This window comes from Nelusetta ayraudi, unplaced genomic scaffold, assembly GCF_046127955.1.
Source record: "Nelusetta ayraudi isolate G7.1 ecotype Tasmania unplaced genomic scaffold, CSIRO-AGI_Nayr_v1 ptg000007l, whole genome shotgun sequence".
In the NCBI taxonomy this organism is placed as follows: domain Eukaryota; kingdom Metazoa; phylum Chordata; class Actinopteri; order Tetraodontiformes; family Monacanthidae; genus Nelusetta; species Nelusetta ayraudi.
Window position 1 is genome coordinate 5,536,290 of NW_027466057.1, and position 19,985 is coordinate 5,556,274.

Sequence of the window (19,985 nt, forward strand, 5' to 3'; positions counted from 1 at the left end):
TTCAACGTGTAAAAGCCCACATCCTTAACTTGCGGTTGGAAATCTTTTGATTTGCAGGTGAGCGTGGTGTCAGATCCAGGTCGCCGGGGCCAACACAACACCCTCAGCCCTTTCCCCAGCCCCTTCCGGAGCCCGTTCCGCAGCCCCCTGCGCTGCAGCCCCTTTAAAAACCTTGGCCACGCCACGGGCCACTGCGCTCTCGACCTGGACTGTGAGGATGATGACATGAACCTCGGCTGCTTCATCCTCATGTTTGATCTCATCCTGAAGCAGGTAACCTGACTGCCTGTGTCAGCGGTGGTTAAAGAAGTTGCAATCATGTTGATAAAACTGCTTGTCGTTCTCACTGCTGATAAAAATGTTATAATGCAGTCTTTTTTTAGGAGCAAGAAGAAGAATAAAGTTTATTATCCCACGATGGGGAAGTTGCAGTTCCCCAGCAGCATATAAAATACACACAGAAGAACACAGACAGAATTACATAGAGTAAAAAATAATACACTTTGAACAATTACAATAGGACAAAATACAAATATATATACTGTGCTGTGCGTCAGTGTTTGAGGTAGTGGTGAAATTATAGGGTTGGTATGGTATAAACTCTGTCTTTTCTCTTAGTTAAAAAGTCAAAAAGTCCTGCTATTATATCAAAGTAAAATAGTATAGTAAAAGTGGCACACGGGGTGCAAACATGGCAAAGTGAGCGTTGCCTGGCTCCGCCTCTAGTCTTCCTGCCTTCATGGCTCCCTCTGCCGTGTCCCCCAGATGGAGCTTCAGGATGACGGCGTGATGCTGGGGCTCGACAGCAGCCTGGGGAAAGACATTGTGGGCATCATCAACAACGTCTTCCAGGCCCCGTGGGGCGGCTCGCACACCTGCCAGAAGGATGAGAAGGCCCTGGAATGTAGCCTGTGCCAATCCAGTATCCTGTGCTACCAGCTGGGCTGCGAGCTCCTGGAGAGACTGACCCCCCGGGAGGAAATACGCCTTGTGGTGAGAGATAAATATTTATGTGGTAAACGCACAAACAGCCGGCCTGCGTGAGTGAAGGTCAAGGTTTGAGGGAGAGAAAGAAATTGATCAAAAGCAATACTGTGCATGTAGTTGGAAGATACACGTGAAATGCGCTATGACTCAGACATGTTGACAACGGTTGTGTTCGATCTGCAGGAGCCGACCGACAGTTTGGAGGAGACGCTGCTCCTGTCCCAGCCAGATTTCTCTCTCGGGGCGGAGAATGGAAGCGAGGAAGCAGGCAACCCGAGTGGACCACACACTGACAACCCCATTAACCATTCCCCTGATAATGCACGTGCGTATCCCCTTTGTACACAGTGTTTTCCAATAGCAGTTGTGTATCTGTCGCCCCAGAACTAATGATAATCCTTTTTCAACGATTAGCATCCGGAGATTCCCGATTGGAACGTAAACGAGAACTTTGTTTTGAGAAAAAGTGTATGTTGTTCTAGGTAATATGGTTGTCACATATTGCTAAGAAAAGTGATAATTTAAACATAGCACAGATGTTGGACTGGTACTTCTTTGGTGTCTGTTTTTGTCTTTCTATTTTTCAACAGTGACACTGTCTTCTTCCTTCCAGCCATTAAGAATAACTCCGACACCAAGTTCTCCTACCAGCAGCTCCCTGTGCCTTTGAGGCTCATATACACAATTCTGCAGGTCTAAAATAACTGAATATTCACATTATTATTTTAATCTGAATGTGCTCAGAGAGTCTGAGTGGCTTATCTTTCTTGCTTTCTTTTTTTTTTTTTCAGGAAATGTCCAAGTTTGAGGAGCCTGACATCTTGTTCAACATGATGAACTGCCTGAAGATCCTCTGCCTCCATGGAGAATGTCTGTACCTCGCCCGCAAGGATCACCCTCAGTTTCTGGCCTACGTCCAGGAGAAAATGCTCATCCCGAGGTGTGTTTGTAACCAGACATAAGACTGATGAAGGGTTGCAGTAAATCTTGTCTAATGTGGGGTCTGTCCTTCAGTCTGTGGTCTATGTTGAAGTCAGAGTTCTGTCAGCTGGCCTCGCTGGCTGTGCCGCAGCTTCTTCACGCCCTCTCGCTGTCAAATGGGGCGGACATCTTCTGGAACCTTATCAACTCCAACTTCAACAGCAAAGACTGGAAGATTCGGTTCGAGGCAGGTAAGAGGCCAACCTGCAGTGTGACAACTTCCTTTCTGTTCGTAAGGTCTGAATTAGCATCGCAAAGTGATTTGATTAAGTTTATATGCTGACACACAATGAACTGGCAACAAACTGGAATCTTTAGTTTTTAGTTACATGAAGTCAGAATGAATAATTAATTTTATTTAATTGTTTTTCTTTATTACATGCATTATATAGTTTTAGGATCAGGTTTATAAAATAATTCACCTAATAATTTCACTGCTCAATTCTTAGTCTTGATGAATGAAACAATGCTTTATACGTGGACCTCCAGGTAATCTAGGATATACAGTGAAACCACAGCACCCATTTCTGTTGTCATGGTAACCACGGGGCTCATACAAGCGGCAAAGAGGAATTGTGGGATTAATAAGGGTTTTATCGCCCTGTGATTGGCAGAGAGTAGCCGTGTGACCTTGAGACAGGGGACAGGTCTTTTGTCACAATGTGGGGTAGATGCATTTGGAGGCGCATCCTGATTTTGCAGCTGCACCAAACATAAGTAAAAATGTCCAGATAGTTTGTTGCTTAGAGTGTGCATGTATGCAAATATGTACGTGAATGTACTGTAATTGTGCATCCTTTAAACTTTACATTTTAGGAAAAGGCAGTCACATCACCGCTCTGGGATGTCTGACACCTAGTGGCCAAAGTTGCTTATTATTTTTCATTCAGGGGTGAATTCAGGTTTAGGGAGTATGGAGACTATTTTTAGATTTCAGTATGAATCATGACACTGAAATTACTGGGATTATGTTTTAGAAAATAAACCAGTTAACAAATTCCTTGGTTACCCCGCACAATGGAGTCACTGTCTTCTGTTGCCGAAAACTGCAGCGACAAATACACTGCGACATTACTGCCATCACATTTGGACACGATTCTTGTATTATGCCTGTTTTCTGATCTTTAGTTCTCATCCCAGACTCTGACCTCCCATCATCAAAAACATCCATAATAATTACCCCCCTGTGTATCCCTCTGTCCTGTAAAAGTTCTCTGTTTAAATTACCTGCTACATCCTTGTCGTCAATAGTCTGGAGGTGGTGTGAATGAGGTAACTGGTCCCTTTTTGGCATAATAAAGTGCAGTTTTCCAGAACTCTGTGCATTAGCACACACTCTCTGCATTATAAACACGCATAATTCAATGGAAACATAGGCAGCAGATACTTATACTGTCTAGCCAACATAGTGGGTATGTTTGGGAGGCGAAGGCTTTTAAAATATGTACCTCCTACTAATAATCTTGCTTTTGCTCCACTTTTTCTTGCTGCCAGTGGAGAAGGTTGCAGTACTTTGTCGGTTTCTGGACATCGGGGCGGTGACGAAAAACCACTTGCTGAAGTATTCGCTGGCTCACGCCTTCTGCTGCTTCCTGGCCTCTGTGGAGGATGTTAACCCAGCGGTGGCCACCAGGGCGCGACTGCTGCTGGACACCATCAAGAGGCCATCCCTGCAGGTCACCTTAAGTGATTTTGAAATTGTCCTGACCTCAGTTTTGCAAGACTAATCTTGCAATATGCTTTACTTTTGCTGCATTCTAAAAATCTTCCGTCTAATACAGCCTGATGTGTTTCGTTATGTGTTTACTGATTTGTGCATGCCCCCTGACCCTGAGTTCAGGAACAAGCGGGTATTGACAATGGATGGATGGATGGATGGATTTGTGTATGTGTGTGAACAGTTCAATTAAATGCCTGTGCTATTTGTAATTCCAGGGTTTGTGCCTGTGCCTGGATTTCCAGTTTGACACTGTCGTGCGGGATCGGCCCATCATCCTCAGCAAGCTGCTGCTGCTGCATTTCCTGAAGAAAGATATTCCCGCCCTCAGCTGGGAATTCTTTGTCAACCGCTTCGAGACGCTCTCTCTGGAAGCTCAGCTGCACCTGGACTGCAACAAGGAGTTTCCCTTCCCCACTAGTAGGTTGCACATGGGTTTTTCCTCAGAGCGCCGCACACTTAACAAACAACTAGGTTCAATTTGTGGCCTTGTTTGCCTCTCGACAGCCATAACAGCAGTGCGAACCAACGTTGCCAACCTCAGCGACGCAGCGATGTGGAAGATACGACGGGCGCGTTTTGCCAGGAACCGGCAGAAGAGTGTCCGCTCCCTGCGTGACAGTGTGAAGGGGGCGCCAGCAGAGTCCAAACGGGCATTTTCTCTACCTGAGTCACTGAGCAACCGCCTGCGTGAGTATCACGAATCAAGCCCTCAGTCTTTGGTCAAACAGTGTCTAAAGCCTCGTTCAGACTGCCAGCCAAAATCGGATTTTTAGCACATCCAGATTGAAACCGGATTGCTCTTTTGTAGTCTGAACAGTCACAAACCACATGAAATCCGATTTTTGCAAAACTGATTGAAAATCGGATTTTAGAAGGAATCTGATTTGAATCAGATTCACCTGCAATCTGAACGCAGCCTAAGTCAAGCGTCAAAGTCTGGTCCCATTTTCCCTGTTTTTCTCCCGACTGTTTCCTCGGATGTGCTGCTCATGTCAGTGAAAAGTGATGCGTTCATTGAAGATTATTTTTGGAAGCTCACACGCCCTTGCCCATTTCCGTTAATACCGAAATTCTCCACAGTGTCAGAACCATTCAGGAGGTCTTTGTTTGTGTGTGTGTGCATCTATTGGATGACGCTGAAACTACCTCCCTGTACCTTCTCCTAAATCGTGTTCTTCATATGTGGTTTTTAGCTTTAAGGCTCACGAGGCAAGAGCACTCTGCCCCGACACTGGGAGATATGATAGAGAAAGTCCTGCCAGGTAAATACCAACATTAAACACAGAGTATTTCCATAATCACGCTACACTGGAGGAAAGGTTCAGTGTGTTTATTCTATATGCAGCAATCGTGTTTAAAACATGAGAAACATGAGAAAGCAATGTTTGTTCCATGATGCCAGTCATTGTTTTTCATCCTAAGTCTGAAATGATAAACTATTTACATGTCTTTACATGTCAGTCTGTGAGGACTCCAATGTACGTTCAGCACGTCTTGACATCCCAGTCTGCCTACCTGCCTGGACCTCACCTGCGTGTTTTGTCGCCCACCCCGCCTCTCCTCATCTTCCCTCTCTCTGTCTGCAGCACGTTTCCTCCCGCACTTTAACCCTGACGCTTCAGCCCCTCTTGTAGGCCAGACCCCGTCCCCCGAGGACGACACCATCATCCGAGACCTGCTGCCGGAGGACGCCGGCATCGACCACCAGACCGTTCACCAGCTCATCATGGTGCTCATGAAATTCATGGCCAAAGACAAGAGCAGCGCCGAGGCGGACATCGGAAGTGCCAAGGCGTTCAACACGGTCAAGCGCCATCTGTACGTGTTGCTGGGCTACGACCAGCAGGAGGGCTGCTTCATGATTGCGCCTCAGAAGATGCGGACGTCCACCTGCTTCAACGCCTTCATCGCCGGCATTGCACAAGTAACTCACTTTCCTCGACTTGATGAGTGTCCTGTTTAATTGCAGCTTGCAATTAAAAAATGTGTGTCATTGAATGTAATTGCTGTCTCATCCAGGTCATGGATTACAACATTGGTTTAGGAAAGCAGCTGCTCCCCCTAGTGGTCCAGGTCTTGAAGTATTGCACTTGTCCCCAGCTGAGACATTACTTCCAGCAGCCTCCTCGGTGCTCGCTGTGGGCCTTGAAGCCGCATATACGGCAGATGTGGCTCAAGGCCCTGCTAGTTATTCTCTATAAGGTACCGTTTCATCCTATTTCTGATTACATTTATGTCTTTGTCATTGATGAAACATTGTGTCGACTCCAGATCGTGCAGAGTCATGCTGATGCAAAAAAAAAAAAACAAACTATGGGGGACTGTTATATTATGATTTGTATGCATTCACAGTACCCTTACAGAGACATGGATGGCAGCAAAGTCGTCCTCCATCTGATACACATTACCATCAACACGCTGAACGCTCAGTATCACAGCTGCCGCCCGCATGCCACTGCAGGACCGCTGTACAGCGACAACTCCAACATGAGCCGCTACAGTGAGAAAGAGAAAGGTGAAGTCAAACAAATGTGGCGTGAAAAGGTCTTTTGATCACAATTCAGGTCAGGTGCAGATTGTGCATTTTCTCTGAGTGTCTGTGTGGGCTTTGTCCGGGGGCTTCCGACTTCCTTTCACAGTCCCAAAGACACATATGAAGGTGTGAATGTTCCGAGTCTCTGAGTAGCTAGTTGGGGTTGCCTTTCCAAATAAAAAGATAGTACTAATGAGTTAGTTTGCCTGAGTTCAGTGTTCATTTTTAATTTTGTTTGCCCCCAATCATAGAGGAGGACAGCGTTTTTGATGAGTCAGACGTACACGACACGCCGACTGGTGCCGCTAACAAGGAGTCGCAGACCTTCTTTGCACGCCTGAAGAGAATTGGCGGCAGCAAGTCTGTGAAGTACCAGCCGGTGGAGCTGAACGCCAAGAAGAGTAAGAGGCAGAGGCCATCGGCGAGAACATATTCTGGAGACGGCGTGGCTGTTTCACGAGAGCCACTCGTCTTCTCTTTTCCTTCTCCGCTTTCTCCAGGTGAAATCGAGCTGTCTGAGTACCGCGAGGCCAGTGCTCTGCAGGACAGCATCCTGCACTGTGTGCGGGAGGAGAGCACCAGGAAGAAGCGGCTGCAGGCCATGCACAAGCAGAAGTCCCTGGACATCTCCAACACGGACTCCATCCTCTTCAACCTGGACGAGCACCGGCGCAAGTCGTGCATCGACCGCTGCGACATGCAGGTGCTGCCCGTGGTGCTGCCACCGTCCTCGTCCACGTCGCACAGCAGGCAGCACGGCAAAGGCTCGTCCAACGGCTCCTCGGTGCGGGTGGAGGCCGGCGACGCCGTGGACCGCCGAGGCTCCAGGGGGGGCCAGTCCGACATATCCAAGCCCGTCATCCCCGAGGTCCGCCTCAGCTGCATGGAGACCTTTGAGGACAAGGTGGACCAGGGCTCGCTGGGAGGGTCGGCCCAGGGGAAGGAGGACCAGGACCTGATTGACCTCTCGTCCGACTGCACCTCCATCCCCGAGAAGCACTCGCTGCTGTCCATGTCAGACAGTGACTCGCTGGTGTTCGAAACCCTGCCCCCGCTGAGGATCGTGGAGAGCGACGAGGAGTTCGACCTGAACACGATCATCGCGGCCAAGTTCGGTGAGAGCCCCAAGGTCTCTGCGTCGTCCGCCAGCAGCAACACTTTGCGACTGTCCCCGTTGGTCCAGGTGAGCGTGGAGGACTGCTCCAGCGGCAAAAAGACCCCGGAGATCACGACAGACAAGGGAGGCTCAGCGGAGAAGCTCCTGGAGAAGAAGCCCATCCCTATCACTCCCTGCCCCTCCCTTGAACTTCCAGACAGGCCAGAGAACTTGGGCCACGAAAGCCCCATGACGCTGAAGCAGAAGAGAGACTTGCTGAGGAAGACGCCGCACGTCCCCTGCACCTCCCTGGACGATGTGCCGCTGACCTCCGACGAGCTGAGGTCAGGGACGGGACTGGGGACGAGTCCGTCTGGCAGGAACGTGTTCCTGGACATCCCAGAAGATCTGGCGGAGCCGCTGTCTTCGCCTGAGATCAGCAAGAACAGCAACAGCAACGACGAGGAGGAGTACGGCGACGACGAGGACGATGACGACTTGGGAGACGAAGGAGACAGCGATCCGAAGGCCGACAACGAGAATGACGAGACCGAGTTCAAGATCCAGATTGTACCCCGGCAGCGGAAGCAGAGAAAGATAGCGGTCAGCGCCATCCAGAGGGAATACCTGGACATCACTTTCAACATGTTTGAAAAGCTGGGCGGTGAACAGGCTTCAGAGGCCGGTAAGAAAAAGTTTGATTCACAGTTGTGTACCGTGAAGCTTGGGTCCTGTTACTAAAAGTCCTGAAAAGATCAGACTTGAGGAAGGGTTTGAGGGGAAATGCTGATTCTCCTGCATTTTAAAGCACAGTCACCGAGTACATTTTCTGCAGATTGCAACCATCTGCTAATGTGTTTTCCAGTTTATCCAGGAAAACTTTGAAACACAATGAGCAGCCTCTGAGAGCCATTTCAAATCACTTACAGATCACGTCCCAGCCCGTGTTCCAGAAGAACAAAAGCCTTCTTTGCTTAAGCTGAGATGGAATAGCTGGAGTGACTCACAAACTTTAAGGATTAGCCTCCTCCTCTGACCACTTTTCAAAGTTAACCCTCGCAGAACAGACGCAACTTTTTTTTTTTTTTTTTTCTTTTTTAATCACCATTGATTGTAGTAAAATACACCAGTCCCAGGAAAAATCAGCTAGTGGGTAAAATGGAGAAAATCAGGACAGATATCAATAAATTGTACTAAAATGAAAAAAAAATGGTTAAGATTTGATTTGATAGAATAACAAATGTTAATGTTAATATGTGCAAACTGCATTCCAGCCTTGTCCCGTGTCCATGCCTGTGTCCACTCTTCCTGTCCACTCACACGCTCACCTCAACACACAAAACCAACTCAGGTGCTGAAAGCGGGAAATTCTAAAAATACCATACACGGCTAGTGTAGTGTAATGTGTGTGGATTATATTTGATGGCAGATAATGGCATTCACTTTGATGCCGATGCCCTGCCCACATTGCCTTTCAGATCACAAAGTTCTGTCAACATTGGAAAAGCCAAGAGAATCTGCCTCGGCACCAACGCTTGAAGCCGCTATGCCTGAAACCAGTCATCGCTCTTCAGTGTCAAGTAGGAACCAAATACTGTAGAACTCAACATTACTGCTGTACTTATGGAAAGACCTTGATTTGTAGTTTTAATTGGGGTCATAATTTTATTATCAATTTGGAAATGTTGGAAATATTCTTAAAAAAACTTTTTTATTTTCGATTAGACTAATTGACAAAAAGCCAAATATGGTTTTGAAATTTTAACATTACAAACAGCCAAGTGATTTAGTTTCTCCAAAGGCAGTTTTATTTTCTCACAGTCCAAAAACCCAACATTGACCATCTTTCTCCATGTTTGTCTTAGCCCTCTCTCTGTGCAGCCACATACACACTTGTTGTCTTTATTACTGAGCCTTTTTTGTGACGGATGCATCAACCCAGGTGTTATCTTGACCTTTAGCTCAGTACCGTCAGGTGAAGCGGGGCTCTCTGGGAGCTCTGACCATGAGCCAGCTAATGAGGAGGCAACTGGAGCACCAGTCCAGTGCGCCGCACAACATCAGCACCTGGGAGACGGGTCAGTCGCTTCACAACACGATATCACCACGTGCTGGGGGGTTGCACTCAAGCAAATGCAAAGGAAAAAGTGATTGCAGTATCTAACGGTCAGATGTAAAACGAAACTGTGTAAGTCTCTGTATGACATCAGCACCGCTGATTCTCACAACTGTGTTTTTAAGTACACAAAATCTACAGTGTAGAAAGCAAAAGGAGTAAAGAATGGATTATTTTTCATTTTAGGGGAGTTGGCTGGCAGCCTAGGCAGACTTGCTAGTCTTGGAAAAAAAACACTGAGTGATTTTGCACAATATGGCACAATCATGGTACCTTTGAACGAGGGAGGAAATGACACGTAGGCGAGAAAAATGCAAATAAGCACAGCCTGCAGTCATTATTTATTGCTAATTTTAGTAATGAGTTCATGGGCTAATCCTGTCTGATAAGCTTCTTAAAGTTTGGTCTTGGAACAGAGTCAGGTAGCATCACTGTCTTGTCTTAGATTAATCAAAGAGAACTCTTTTTTTTCTGGTAAAGCCCTTATTCAGCATGCAATTAACCACGCGTTCCAAAAGCCTCCTTCTCCCCTTGCGTCCTCCGCAGGTCCGACCAAGACCAGCCTGCTGTCCGCGCCCAGCACAGTCAGCATGTTTGTCCCGGCGCCCGAGGAATTCATCGACGAGCAGCCGACCACCATGTCTGACAGGTGGATGCATCGTCGGCCCGCAGCTCCGCCTGTCCCCGAGTAACCCAACGTCTCCATTGTTCTAAGTGGCCTGTCGCCCCTGTTGCCGCCTGCAGGTGTCGGGACTGCGCGGCCGTTCTGGAGGAGTACGACGAGGAGACTCTTTGCCTGGCCGTGGTCGCCCTGTCCATGTTCATCCACCTCAGCCCCGATTTAGCCGCTCCGATGCTCCTCGACATCATGCAGTCTGTGGGCAGGTACAGCCACTCCAGCCGTCCACATCCACACGCAGCACTTCAGCGATAAATGAAGTTTCATAACACCCCCAGCGCTTATGCATTATTCACTCCGGTGCCCTAATCCGCTACTTTTAACTTCTTTCAGGTTGGCATCCAGTGCCAATTTCTCCGGTCAAGCCGAGAGGTAGGAGACATTAAAAGCCGTCACGGTGGCACGCACACATATTCCTTGTGCTTATAGATGAGTTTAATAATTGATGTGTGAGTGTGTGAGGACCATTCTCCTCTCCTGCTATGTTTTTTTAAATATTTTCTTATCTGCAGCATGTTGATCCCAGGGAATGTAGCAGGCGTAGCCAAGCAGTTCCTCCGCTGCATGTTTCACCAGTTGGCTCCCAACGGCATCTTGCCCCAGCTCTTCCAGAGTAACATTAAAGGTCGGCGCAGGCAAACATCCTTCTCATTGTCCTTTTTACATTGATGCAGATGTGTGTATGCAGTAGGTGTGCATTGTACAATCATGGATGTTAATATTATCATCATCATTATTATTTTGTTGTCATTATATTGGTGATTATTTACATTGCTATTATCACTATGATGATTAATTAAGTATTTTTAGTGGTAGCTATATTGGGGAAGTAGGATACATATGATATATATGTAAATTGTCAGTGTATTTTGACTTTCTTTCCACTCCTTTTTTGGAACATGAATAACTTTCATCATTTGTTGTTGTATTCTTTCCTTTTTGTTAATGGTTCAAAATATATTTTAATAAGAAACATAGTTCACCTGCAACATTTCTGTGGCAAGGGAGAAATTTACAACTTCATAGGTGAAATGTTGAAGTGCCTTATTTACTTTTGCTGAAACCTTCTCACGTCCACGTTTCACTTCTCCTCATCCTCATCATCATGTCCTGTTTCAGACGGAAGTTTCCTGCGCACTCTTGCATCCTCTCTGATAGATTTCAACGAGCTGAGCTCCGTAGCTGCCCTCAACATGCTGCTGGAGGTGGGTTGTTTTTTTTTTACCCCGTGCTGAGACATCTATCCAGCAGGAGGAGCTGTTGCCCAAGCTAAGTGATCTCGAGCTGCATCTCAGGCAGAAGCCCGATTACAACAACAAATCATACGAGCATTCAGGGAAAACCTGCCTTTACAGCTCAGCGCCGCTCCAGTTTATTGTTACTGTTTAGCGAAATGGGCCAAAGGACGAAGATGAGAACTCCAGAGGGAGATGCATGAGCTGACATTACCAATCATCTTTGCTCCAGTTACCCAAATTTCGCCCCCTCGCGCATTCATCCCGAGCATTGTGATTGATCAGGGATGAGTGATCAGTTAAATGGAAACGTCTTCGCCTATAGGGCGCCGTTATGTAACGCTTGTCACGGTTGATGCCTCTTTGTGCCTGGCAGGGGCTGAACAACAAGAAGAGTTTGCCAGCAGGGGGCACAATGCTGCACTGCCTGGAGAACATCGCCACCTTCATGGAGGCGCTCCCCATGGACTCTCCCAGCAACCTGTGGACCACCATCTGCAACCAGTTTCAGACCTTCCTCGCCAAGTTGCCCTCCGTGCTTCCGCTCAAGGTAGATATTGACTCCTCCGCCCGCTCAGTCATGGCCTGATATGGTTTAATGTGATTACGGCCGGAGTAAAAAGCATCTAGCGGTGCCCTTGTCGGCTTCAATTGGAGTGCGTCTCAAAACAGTAATTGATTTGACTGTGATGCTTTTGACCTTGGGGGGGTCAGATTGCCGCGCTCCACTCGATTCATTAATGAAGGAATGAATTTATGAAAGCAAAAGTCCAGAAATGTGCCTCCGCGCCACAGAAAATGTCTCGGCTCTCGCATCCGTCGAGGCCTGCAGCCGTTTTCTCTTTTTTTTCCCCCTCCTCAACTTGTTTCTGTCTAATCTGCTTGTTAGTGCCCAATGGATTCCAGCCTGAGGATTATCATTTGTCTGCTGAAAATCCCAACTACAAATGCAACCAGGGTAAGTCCCGGGGAGTTTTTTTTTTCTTTTCTTTTTTTTACATATGTCTGATGTGTCCAAATCCTCGGCTTTTTAATATGCAACTCAATCTCCCCCAACAGAGCCTCCTGGAGCCTTTCTCCAAGCTGCTGAGCTTCGTCATCCAGTACGGCATATTTAGTCTCTCCTACCTCGTCGAGCTATGCGGACTCTGCTACAAAGCCTTTAACAAGGTACTCACACGAGCGTGTTTACGCCAAAGTTACGGGGCCGAAACGCCTGCTGACAGCCTTCGAAAAACTAACCTCGCAGTGTTAAAACTGTCGAGCCAGATGTCTGCGGGTTCCTCTCTCCCTCATCACTCCTGCGGCGCTACACCGACTTCCCCGACCAGAAACGTGGCCGTGTGTGTGTCAACGATGATTAAGTACGCAATCAGCCAGTATTGATTAACATGATTAGTTGCCCGTGCTCGGGGGCCGAGGATGTATGGCGTGTTTTCTGAGTGGCTGTCTCAGACGGGGATGGAGCCAGGGGCCTGTCTGCACTTTTGGGCCCAGATGGATCCTCGCTCGCTCCGCCACTGTCAACACCGCGTGCTTTATGTCTCCTGCAGTATTGATTTTCCCCGCACCCTCTTTAATTCCTTTGCCGTATAACATCCGCTCCTCAAAAAAAAAAACAACCCGGAGTCACAGTGAGCGGCTGCTTTTGGAATCTCTCCCGTGCGGGTTACTTTATGGCGAAGTGAGGTTCCAGGGAGGCGCAGCAGTTTTTTTTTTTTAATTTCTTTTTTTATCTTCCAAGTCAGGTCCCCCCCGCCTCCATCCCCCGCCCTCACCAAAGTTTGAACGGCCACGCAACACCGGTCACAGCTGCTGCTCTAAAAACGCGAGCGGGTCCTCAGGCTTAAAGCGCGACGCCGTGATTTCCTATTTACCGGACGGCCATGGTCCATTAACTTTTAATTATGAGAGAGTGCGGCAGACAGGTATGCGCATTAACAAGGCACGCCGTGAGAAAAAAAAAAAAAAAAAGTTGGCGGTGGCGGCGAGGAGGGCGCACCGCTCTCCTCGCCGCCCCTCTCGCCGCTCGTAACGTAAGCAAACATGACTGCATAGAGGAAGAGGGGAGAGGCAAAGTGGAAGCCAGAAGATGACAGTGTGGTTTGTAAACAGGCAGCTGGGCTTTGTGTGGAGGGGATGAACAAAGAGAGCAGCCTGTCCTCGGGGAGGGAGAAGGCAGCCTGACAGCCTCATCTGAGCTGCCTGGGACTCTGGGAGGAGAGATCCGGACTGGCCTAAATCTACTCCTCAGCTCCACTATTCTCTGTCTATTCTCCGTCTCCTCACGCCGCCTCCCCCTCGCCGCCGCTCCCTGTCCTTCCCCCTCTATTCAGACCACAGAGTTTATGTTCTCCTCGCAGCATGAGTAAGGGAGAGTGATAATAGAAAAAGGCAGTCTTGCTGCATCAGTACATTTACTCCACTCTCTCTCTCTTGCATCCAGGAGAGGGATAAGTTCTACATGTCGCGCATTGTGGTGCTGGAGCTTCTGCAGGCTCTCAAGTTCAAGTCTCCTCTGCCCGACACCAACTTGCTACTGCTGGTCCAGGTAAACCAACAAAACCGACAAACCAACTCAAACCAGTCAACAGAACGACATGCAATTTAACGCTCGGCGTGGCTCGTCGTCTCAGTTTGTTTGCGCAGACATCGGCACGCGGCTGGCGGAATCCACCATCATCCAGAAGCACATGATCTCCACGCTGCCGGGGGTAAGGCTCGACGCCGTCACGGGCTCTGGATCTTATTAGAATCGGCCCAGTAAAACAGCGAGGCGCCGCGCCACGCCACACCTCGACCCCACTGTGATTCGCCCCTCAAGGATTATCTGTGTTGCTCCCCCGCAGTGCACAACAGCCGCCATGGAGTGCATGAGGCAGTACATTAGCGAGCTGCTGGACTTCATCGCAGACATGCACACGCTAACCAAACTGAAAGTAAGCTATGCCCCCCTGACACCCTGGCCCCGCCCTTCTCGGTTTATCGCTGCAGTTCCTCTGCGTCTGCGTTCTGTTCACTTCACCCTCTGCCCAATTTGGTCCTCAGAGCCATATGAAGGCCTGCTGTCAGCCGCTGCACGAGGACACCTTCGGGGGGAACCTGAAAGTGGGCCTGGCACAAGTCGCTGCAATGGAGATAAGCAAAGGCAATCACCGCGACAACAAAGCGGTGGTCCGTTACCTTCCCTGGCTTTATCATCCACCTTCGACAATGCAACAAGGGTAAATTTTTTATAAGAAGTCCAGCGTAGCACAATGTTTTCACCCAAATGATCAGCATGTTTCTTTATTGATATTGTCTTCCTCAGCTGAGGTGGTGAACCATTTTTCAGATTTTAAAAGCAATTATCTTAAAAACTAGCTCAATGATAATGAACAGTTTAGGTGTTGAACATCATAAGTTTATTATGGGACCGATTCCATAAGTGTTCAATATGTGCGCCACCTGTGACACGGCACACGTCAACTGGGTGTCTGTGTCCGAGCATATGCGAAATGACTTCTCTTTGGGAGTGAACGGCATGGCTCAACCTGAAAACAGAACAAAAATAAAACATTACATATAAAATCTTGATCTGTTTCTATACATTCTGTGAAAATATGAGGTTATTACAACAAGAATTGCCAAAATTATTGGCCTGCGTAATGATGTCAAATTTTTTGGCCCACCCCATACATCTGAATGTTTTGTGGTCGTTCAAAATAGCTCCACATAATTTTGAAACTTCAATCCTGACAAATGTTGAGGAAATGGTGATTACAGTCAGGAACAGAGAATAATGTGATCTGCTGATTTTGTAATTTAAACTGCTTTTGTTTCACACTTCAGGCCAAAGGAGTTCATCGAGTGCGTGTCCCACATCCGTCAACTGTCCTGGCTGCTTTTGGGCTCTTTGACACACTGCGCACTCATCCAGGGCTCCACATCCTGCATGCCCATCCCACTGGATGCTGGCTCCCACATCGCAGATCACCTTATAGTCATCCTAATTGGTTTCCCGGAGCAGTCAAAGGTCTGGCAGCAAACAAACTCCCTGTCATAACTCAAGCCAGGTTTTAGTTAATCGGATCTGCGTCCACCTCACTGACGTTTTCTATTTCGGTCTTGGTCTCCAGACGTCGGTGCTGCACATGTGCTCGCTGTTCCACGCCTTCATGTTCGCGCAGCTGTGGACCATCTACTGCGAGCAGGCGGCCGCCGCTCCGTCCCTGCTCAACCAGAACCAGACAGAGTTCTCCTCCAGCGCCATCCTCACCGGCCTGGAGTTCTGGAGTCGGGTCACGCCCAGCATCCTGCAGCTCATGGCCCATAACAAAGTGGTGAGTGCTTCAATCTGCTAAAAATGATTCAAAGTAAAGGTTGGTACCTTAAAATGTTTAGGAAACCTTACAGGTCCCATGTTATGTGAATTTTGCAAATATTTTAGAAGAATACACATGACTCTTGACTATTAAAGAAGCCCAACATGCACAACATGCCACTAGTAGCTTGTATTCTTACTAAAGGCCCCATATTCACTCCACAAAATTCCTGTCTGTCATAATAACATAATAACAAATGTGAACAGTCCTTCCATTCCTTCCGTCTTGTAAGTGTGAGTAAACGGTTCTGGAATTCAGGTCTTTGTGATGTCACAAGGGGCATTGATACCTAGAACACGGCTGGTTGGTTACAGTGTCCAGAGCAAGGTGTTAGTTCGGCCTTTTGAGCCATACAAAACATGTGAAAGGGTAAAAAAAAAAGAATGAGTTTTAGTAGGGAGCTAAAACAGAACATTTTTGTTAGAAGGCTGCAAACAAAGGGCTAAAAATGCAGTTTGTTGGATTTGACTTTTATTGGGGGAATTTGTAAAAGGCTGCCACAATAGTGTCCAGACAGAAATATCAGTTAAGTTTGATGTTTGTTTGGGTTTTTTAATTTCAGATGGTGGAGATGGTGTGTCTTCACGTCATCAGCCTGATGGAAGCCCTGCAGGAGTGCAACTCAACCATCTTCGTCAAGGTGCACTGTTAGACCACGTTTAAAAAAATGATTAAAATAAGACAACCTCAGGATCAATCCCAACACTTTTTTCTTCTTTCCACAGCTGATTCCGATGTGGCTGCCCATGATACAGGCAAACCTAAAAGTAAGGAAAAAAAGAGGCTTCTTCCGTCGCAGAGCAATGATCATACTCACCGACAATCTTTGAATTTAAACATCCTTTTTCATCCTCCGTATCCTTTCCCAGCACCTGTCTGCGGGGCTGCAGCTGCGACTGCAGGCCATCCAGAACCGAGTCAACCACCAGTGTCTGCAGGGACAGGCGCCCGGCGCTCCGCCGTTCGCCCTGCGCAAGTGGCTGCAGTGCACCCAGTTCAAGATGGCTCAGGTGGAGATCCAGTCGTCGGAGGCCGCCTCGCAGTTCTACCCCATGTGACCTGCTCTCCGCTCTGTAGCCGCCGCCCAGTTCACTCGGGGTCCTCGAACCTCCGTGCGTCTCCTCCGGCCGAAGCCACCAAAACCAAAAAAGAAAAGGGACTCCACTGAAATTTGCTGCGTGGGGAAAATATTTGGACTAGGTTAGGTTTTTTTTTAGCATTGTATATCGTACAAACATGTACAGTAAATCTATTCTATTTAAAAGTACGATTTCCAGTTCAGCCACGGCCCGTCAGTCCATGTGGGATGATGATGATCAGGTGCCTCGCTGTTGTGTGCAACGGATTGAAAGGTCAACAGATGAAAAAGAGCTTTTTTCTATCGACTTGTTGGTCATGGTGAGCCTCCGAATGCTTGTTAATCTTAGATAAATATATATACATATACATATATATATTTAACCTGTGAAAGTCATATTATATCACTTTTTAAGTTGGTTGTTTGCAAGATGGACAATAAATGAACACATTTTTCTAAACCTTTGGGCAACTTGTCATTTCATATTAATCGCTGAACGCTTTAAAATTCAAATGTGGCATTTCTGCCGCCCTTTGATGTCCCGACTGATACGGAAAATGTCCAGTTTACCATAATTCAGGTGGCGAGGTGATAAAAATCAGTTCCCTTCTCTACTCTCCTGGACAGGAAACTGATGGTGTCTGCGGTAAAATGAATAGACAAAAAAAAAAAAAAAATAGAACATAAAGAAAAATGACAGGACATGCATTACTCAGCCTGAGATCCTTGTCCAACTGTCAGTCATGCCTCCGCTCGCCATCGGAGCTCCGATCAATCACGGAGCCCATCTGAGCTGCAGCAGCAGCTTTGTAACTCGATAAGTTGGAGCCAGACATTGGAGGTAAACAAGACTATTTCGGCTGGGTGGCCCCTCCCCCACCCACACCCTCCACGCCCCAAAGTGGGAAGCCCACCCCACCCCGCCCCGCCCCACCCTCATCCCCCACGTCCTTACTTTCCCATCCACTTCTTCATTGGCAGCACCGAAACAGATTGGACCACGCATATACCCAGAAAACACAATTACCTTTAGGCCTAATGTGGTTTGTTGTGATTAAGCATTGTTGTGAGGTCTTACTGCATTACCACAAAGCTCTCGTCTCAGAATAACAGATGACATGACAGCGGGGTTCGGAAGGCGAAGCAGCGCATCAGTCTTTGTTTTGATCTCCGCTGCTGCAAGGATTTCATCATCGGGCCACGGTGGCGCATTAGAGCCGACGGTAGTAATGTACACTGAGAGAAGAAATGAGAGAAAATGTTTATTTTTACATTGAACCACCTTACTTGTTTTTTTTTTTAAAAAAAAGAATACTTTCCGCTTGTTTGTCGCATGTATAAGAGTGCGTGCGACAAATGAGTCAGTGTGACGATGTCGCGCGACGTGACTAACGGACACACATTCTTTGTCACACGCACACACGGTGAGATTCCCTCTCCCTGGTGACCTTAAGCAAGCTGAATCAGGCTGCAGTGCCCCTTCTCATCAACCTCTCGTCTTGGCTCATCAAAGAGCACCTCTCCTGCTGCGCGTGTGTGTCTCTGTGTGTGTGTGTGTGTGTGTGTGATTGTGCTCTAACGTGATGGCGCTTGCAGGTGTTTGTGTGCCTGCCCCCACGCGTGCCTGCGTTTAATCAAGTCCCCCTCAGTCTTGGGGTTGCGTCTGTCAGCCACCACCGCCGCCACTGTTGTGATCGTTTGAACTTGCAGCCCCCTTCTTTCCCCCCAAAGAACCTCCCTCATTAGCGGCAGCTTATGTAATCAGTGTCCCACAGGTATCCAACACTTTACCCACCCCTGCTCTGCCCGCTCTGCCTGCCTGCCTTTTGCCTCGTTGGAGGACCATATGGGAGTGTTGACCTGATGAGGAGGGCACCGGGGATGATGGATGATGGAGGTACTGAGGGTAATTAACTCGGACCAAAGGCCTCTCAGTCAGAGAGGTAGTGAGTGGCTCCTCATAGATTGTGAAGGTCAGTTGTGGAAGGACTGCACCCGCGCACCAGCATGGGTGCACCAGGTGCGCGCAGCTGTGACACGTCTTTACCAAAGAGCAGAGCGAGAGATGTTAGAGCTTATGAAGGCTGTGGTGAGTGAAAGGATTTTTTTTTTACCCAGATGTGCAAAAATGCATTTTTCAAGGAGGAAAATGTCTCGGGATGTGTGCCGCAGCGTCCCTTTTTGCTTGGCCGAGATACCTTCTGAGAGTCTCGTAAAGCTTGTTGAGACAGTGACAATCCCCGGTCCCACCGCCCAGTGCTGTCACTTTGCTTTTATTACTGTGGAATCCACAGTGCCCAGGCTGGACAATGCATGAATGTTTAAATTGCTCAGAGTGTCCATCGACATTAACGTCAAGTGGCACATATAAAGCAGGGCAGGCAAAGGAACTCTACGGTCCCTCATTCACATTGTAATTCATTGACATTCCTCTCCAGTGCACCTCTGCCTCAGACTGTATTAATACAGGTTTGTCCCTCTTGTTTGTTTCACATCATCGCCCACAGTTAATGTATAATGTGCAAATTGAAATTGGATGGGTGGCTGTCGATTCCAGTTACTGTGAACAGCGCAGCGTCTCTCTCTCTTTCTCTCTCTATCCCTCTCTCTCTCTCTCTGAGGTGCCTGCTACTACCTTGTTTGGCTCCCTTTAAAATCATTTAGGAAAGTTTTTGTTTTTGCCGAACGGATCCCTCACACGGACCTATTAGTGTCAGTCACATTATTCCCGACTAAAGAAAGCACAAGCACAAAATGCAACTTAAAAATGTCACCCCCTTGTTTAAGATTGCACATTCATTCGTGTCTCTAGTAGGCCAGTGAACTCTCCAAAAATGGGAAAAATCTATCTTGTACCTCTTTTACTCGTCCCTGTTTTGCTGTGCTAGGACACAAAGATTTGAAACTCAGCCCTTTGTAATGTCACAAAGGACTCTGATAACCCTCAATAGTTTGTGACTGCACAGCCAGCCAGGTGTTCACTCCCTGTTATATCACTTTGTTTTTGTCTTGTGGAAGTTGCGACAAAACATCAATTCTGCCACTGCAACCAGAGGGTTGAATACACAGTTTCCTTGAGGTTTTTCGATTATTAATAGTGCCAGTCTCCTCTGCTAGGGCCTCGGATGAAAAATACAGATCGGGAAGTGGGCGTGACGTGGGGCCTTTAAGGGGCAGGGAGCGTAATACACTGGGT

At 47.7% G+C, this 19,985-nt stretch overlaps 1 protein-coding gene across 5 annotated transcripts in view; it reads left to right on the forward strand.

Annotated features, from left to right (window-relative positions):
- The window catches only part of unc79 (unc-79 homolog, NALCN channel complex subunit), a 32,950-nt gene extending 15,707 nt beyond the window's left edge, over positions 1-17,243 (forward strand). For 2 of the 5 annotated variants that reach the window (XM_076018111.1, XM_076018115.1), the window contains exons 18-51: positions 58-273; positions 766-993; positions 1,171-1,312; positions 1,601-1,680; positions 1,779-1,927; positions 2,002-2,159; positions 3,463-3,644; positions 3,904-4,105; positions 4,193-4,375; positions 4,882-4,950; positions 5,275-5,612; positions 5,708-5,890; positions 6,041-6,203; positions 6,473-6,622; positions 6,722-8,002; positions 8,796-8,897; positions 9,279-9,395; positions 9,980-10,082; positions 10,178-10,318; positions 10,446-10,484; positions 10,625-10,737; positions 11,232-11,317; positions 11,724-11,897; positions 12,237-12,305; positions 12,407-12,517; positions 13,794-13,898; positions 13,984-14,061; positions 14,197-14,286; positions 14,396-14,571; positions 15,179-15,362; positions 15,466-15,669; positions 16,274-16,351; positions 16,437-16,478; positions 16,581-17,243. In XM_076018111.1, the coding sequence (XP_075874226.1) occupies positions 58-273; positions 766-993; positions 1,171-1,312; positions 1,601-1,680; positions 1,779-1,927; positions 2,002-2,159; positions 3,463-3,644; positions 3,904-4,105; positions 4,193-4,375; positions 4,882-4,950; positions 5,275-5,612; positions 5,708-5,890; positions 6,041-6,203; positions 6,473-6,622; positions 6,722-8,002; positions 8,796-8,897; positions 9,279-9,395; positions 9,980-10,082; positions 10,178-10,318; positions 10,446-10,484; positions 10,625-10,737; positions 11,232-11,317; positions 11,724-11,897; positions 12,237-12,305; positions 12,407-12,517; positions 13,794-13,898; positions 13,984-14,061; positions 14,197-14,286; positions 14,396-14,571; positions 15,179-15,362; positions 15,466-15,669; positions 16,274-16,351; positions 16,437-16,478; positions 16,581-16,769 (5,925 nt within the window). In that variant the 3' untranslated portion in view covers positions 16,770-17,243. The remainder of the gene's footprint in view (positions 1-57; positions 274-765; positions 994-1,170; positions 1,313-1,600; positions 1,681-1,778; positions 1,928-2,001; positions 2,160-3,462; positions 3,645-3,903; positions 4,106-4,192; positions 4,376-4,881; positions 4,951-5,274; positions 5,613-5,707; positions 5,891-6,040; positions 6,204-6,472; positions 6,623-6,721; positions 8,003-8,795; positions 8,898-9,278; positions 9,396-9,979; positions 10,083-10,177; positions 10,319-10,445; positions 10,485-10,624; positions 10,738-11,231; positions 11,318-11,723; positions 11,898-12,236; positions 12,306-12,406; positions 12,518-13,793; positions 13,899-13,983; positions 14,062-14,196; positions 14,287-14,395; positions 14,572-15,178; positions 15,363-15,465; positions 15,670-16,273; positions 16,352-16,436; positions 16,479-16,580) is intronic. The other 3 variants (XM_076018112.1, XM_076018113.1, XM_076018114.1) reach the window with 3 other exon arrangements.
- Positions 17,244-19,985: the final 2,742 nt, after the last annotated feature.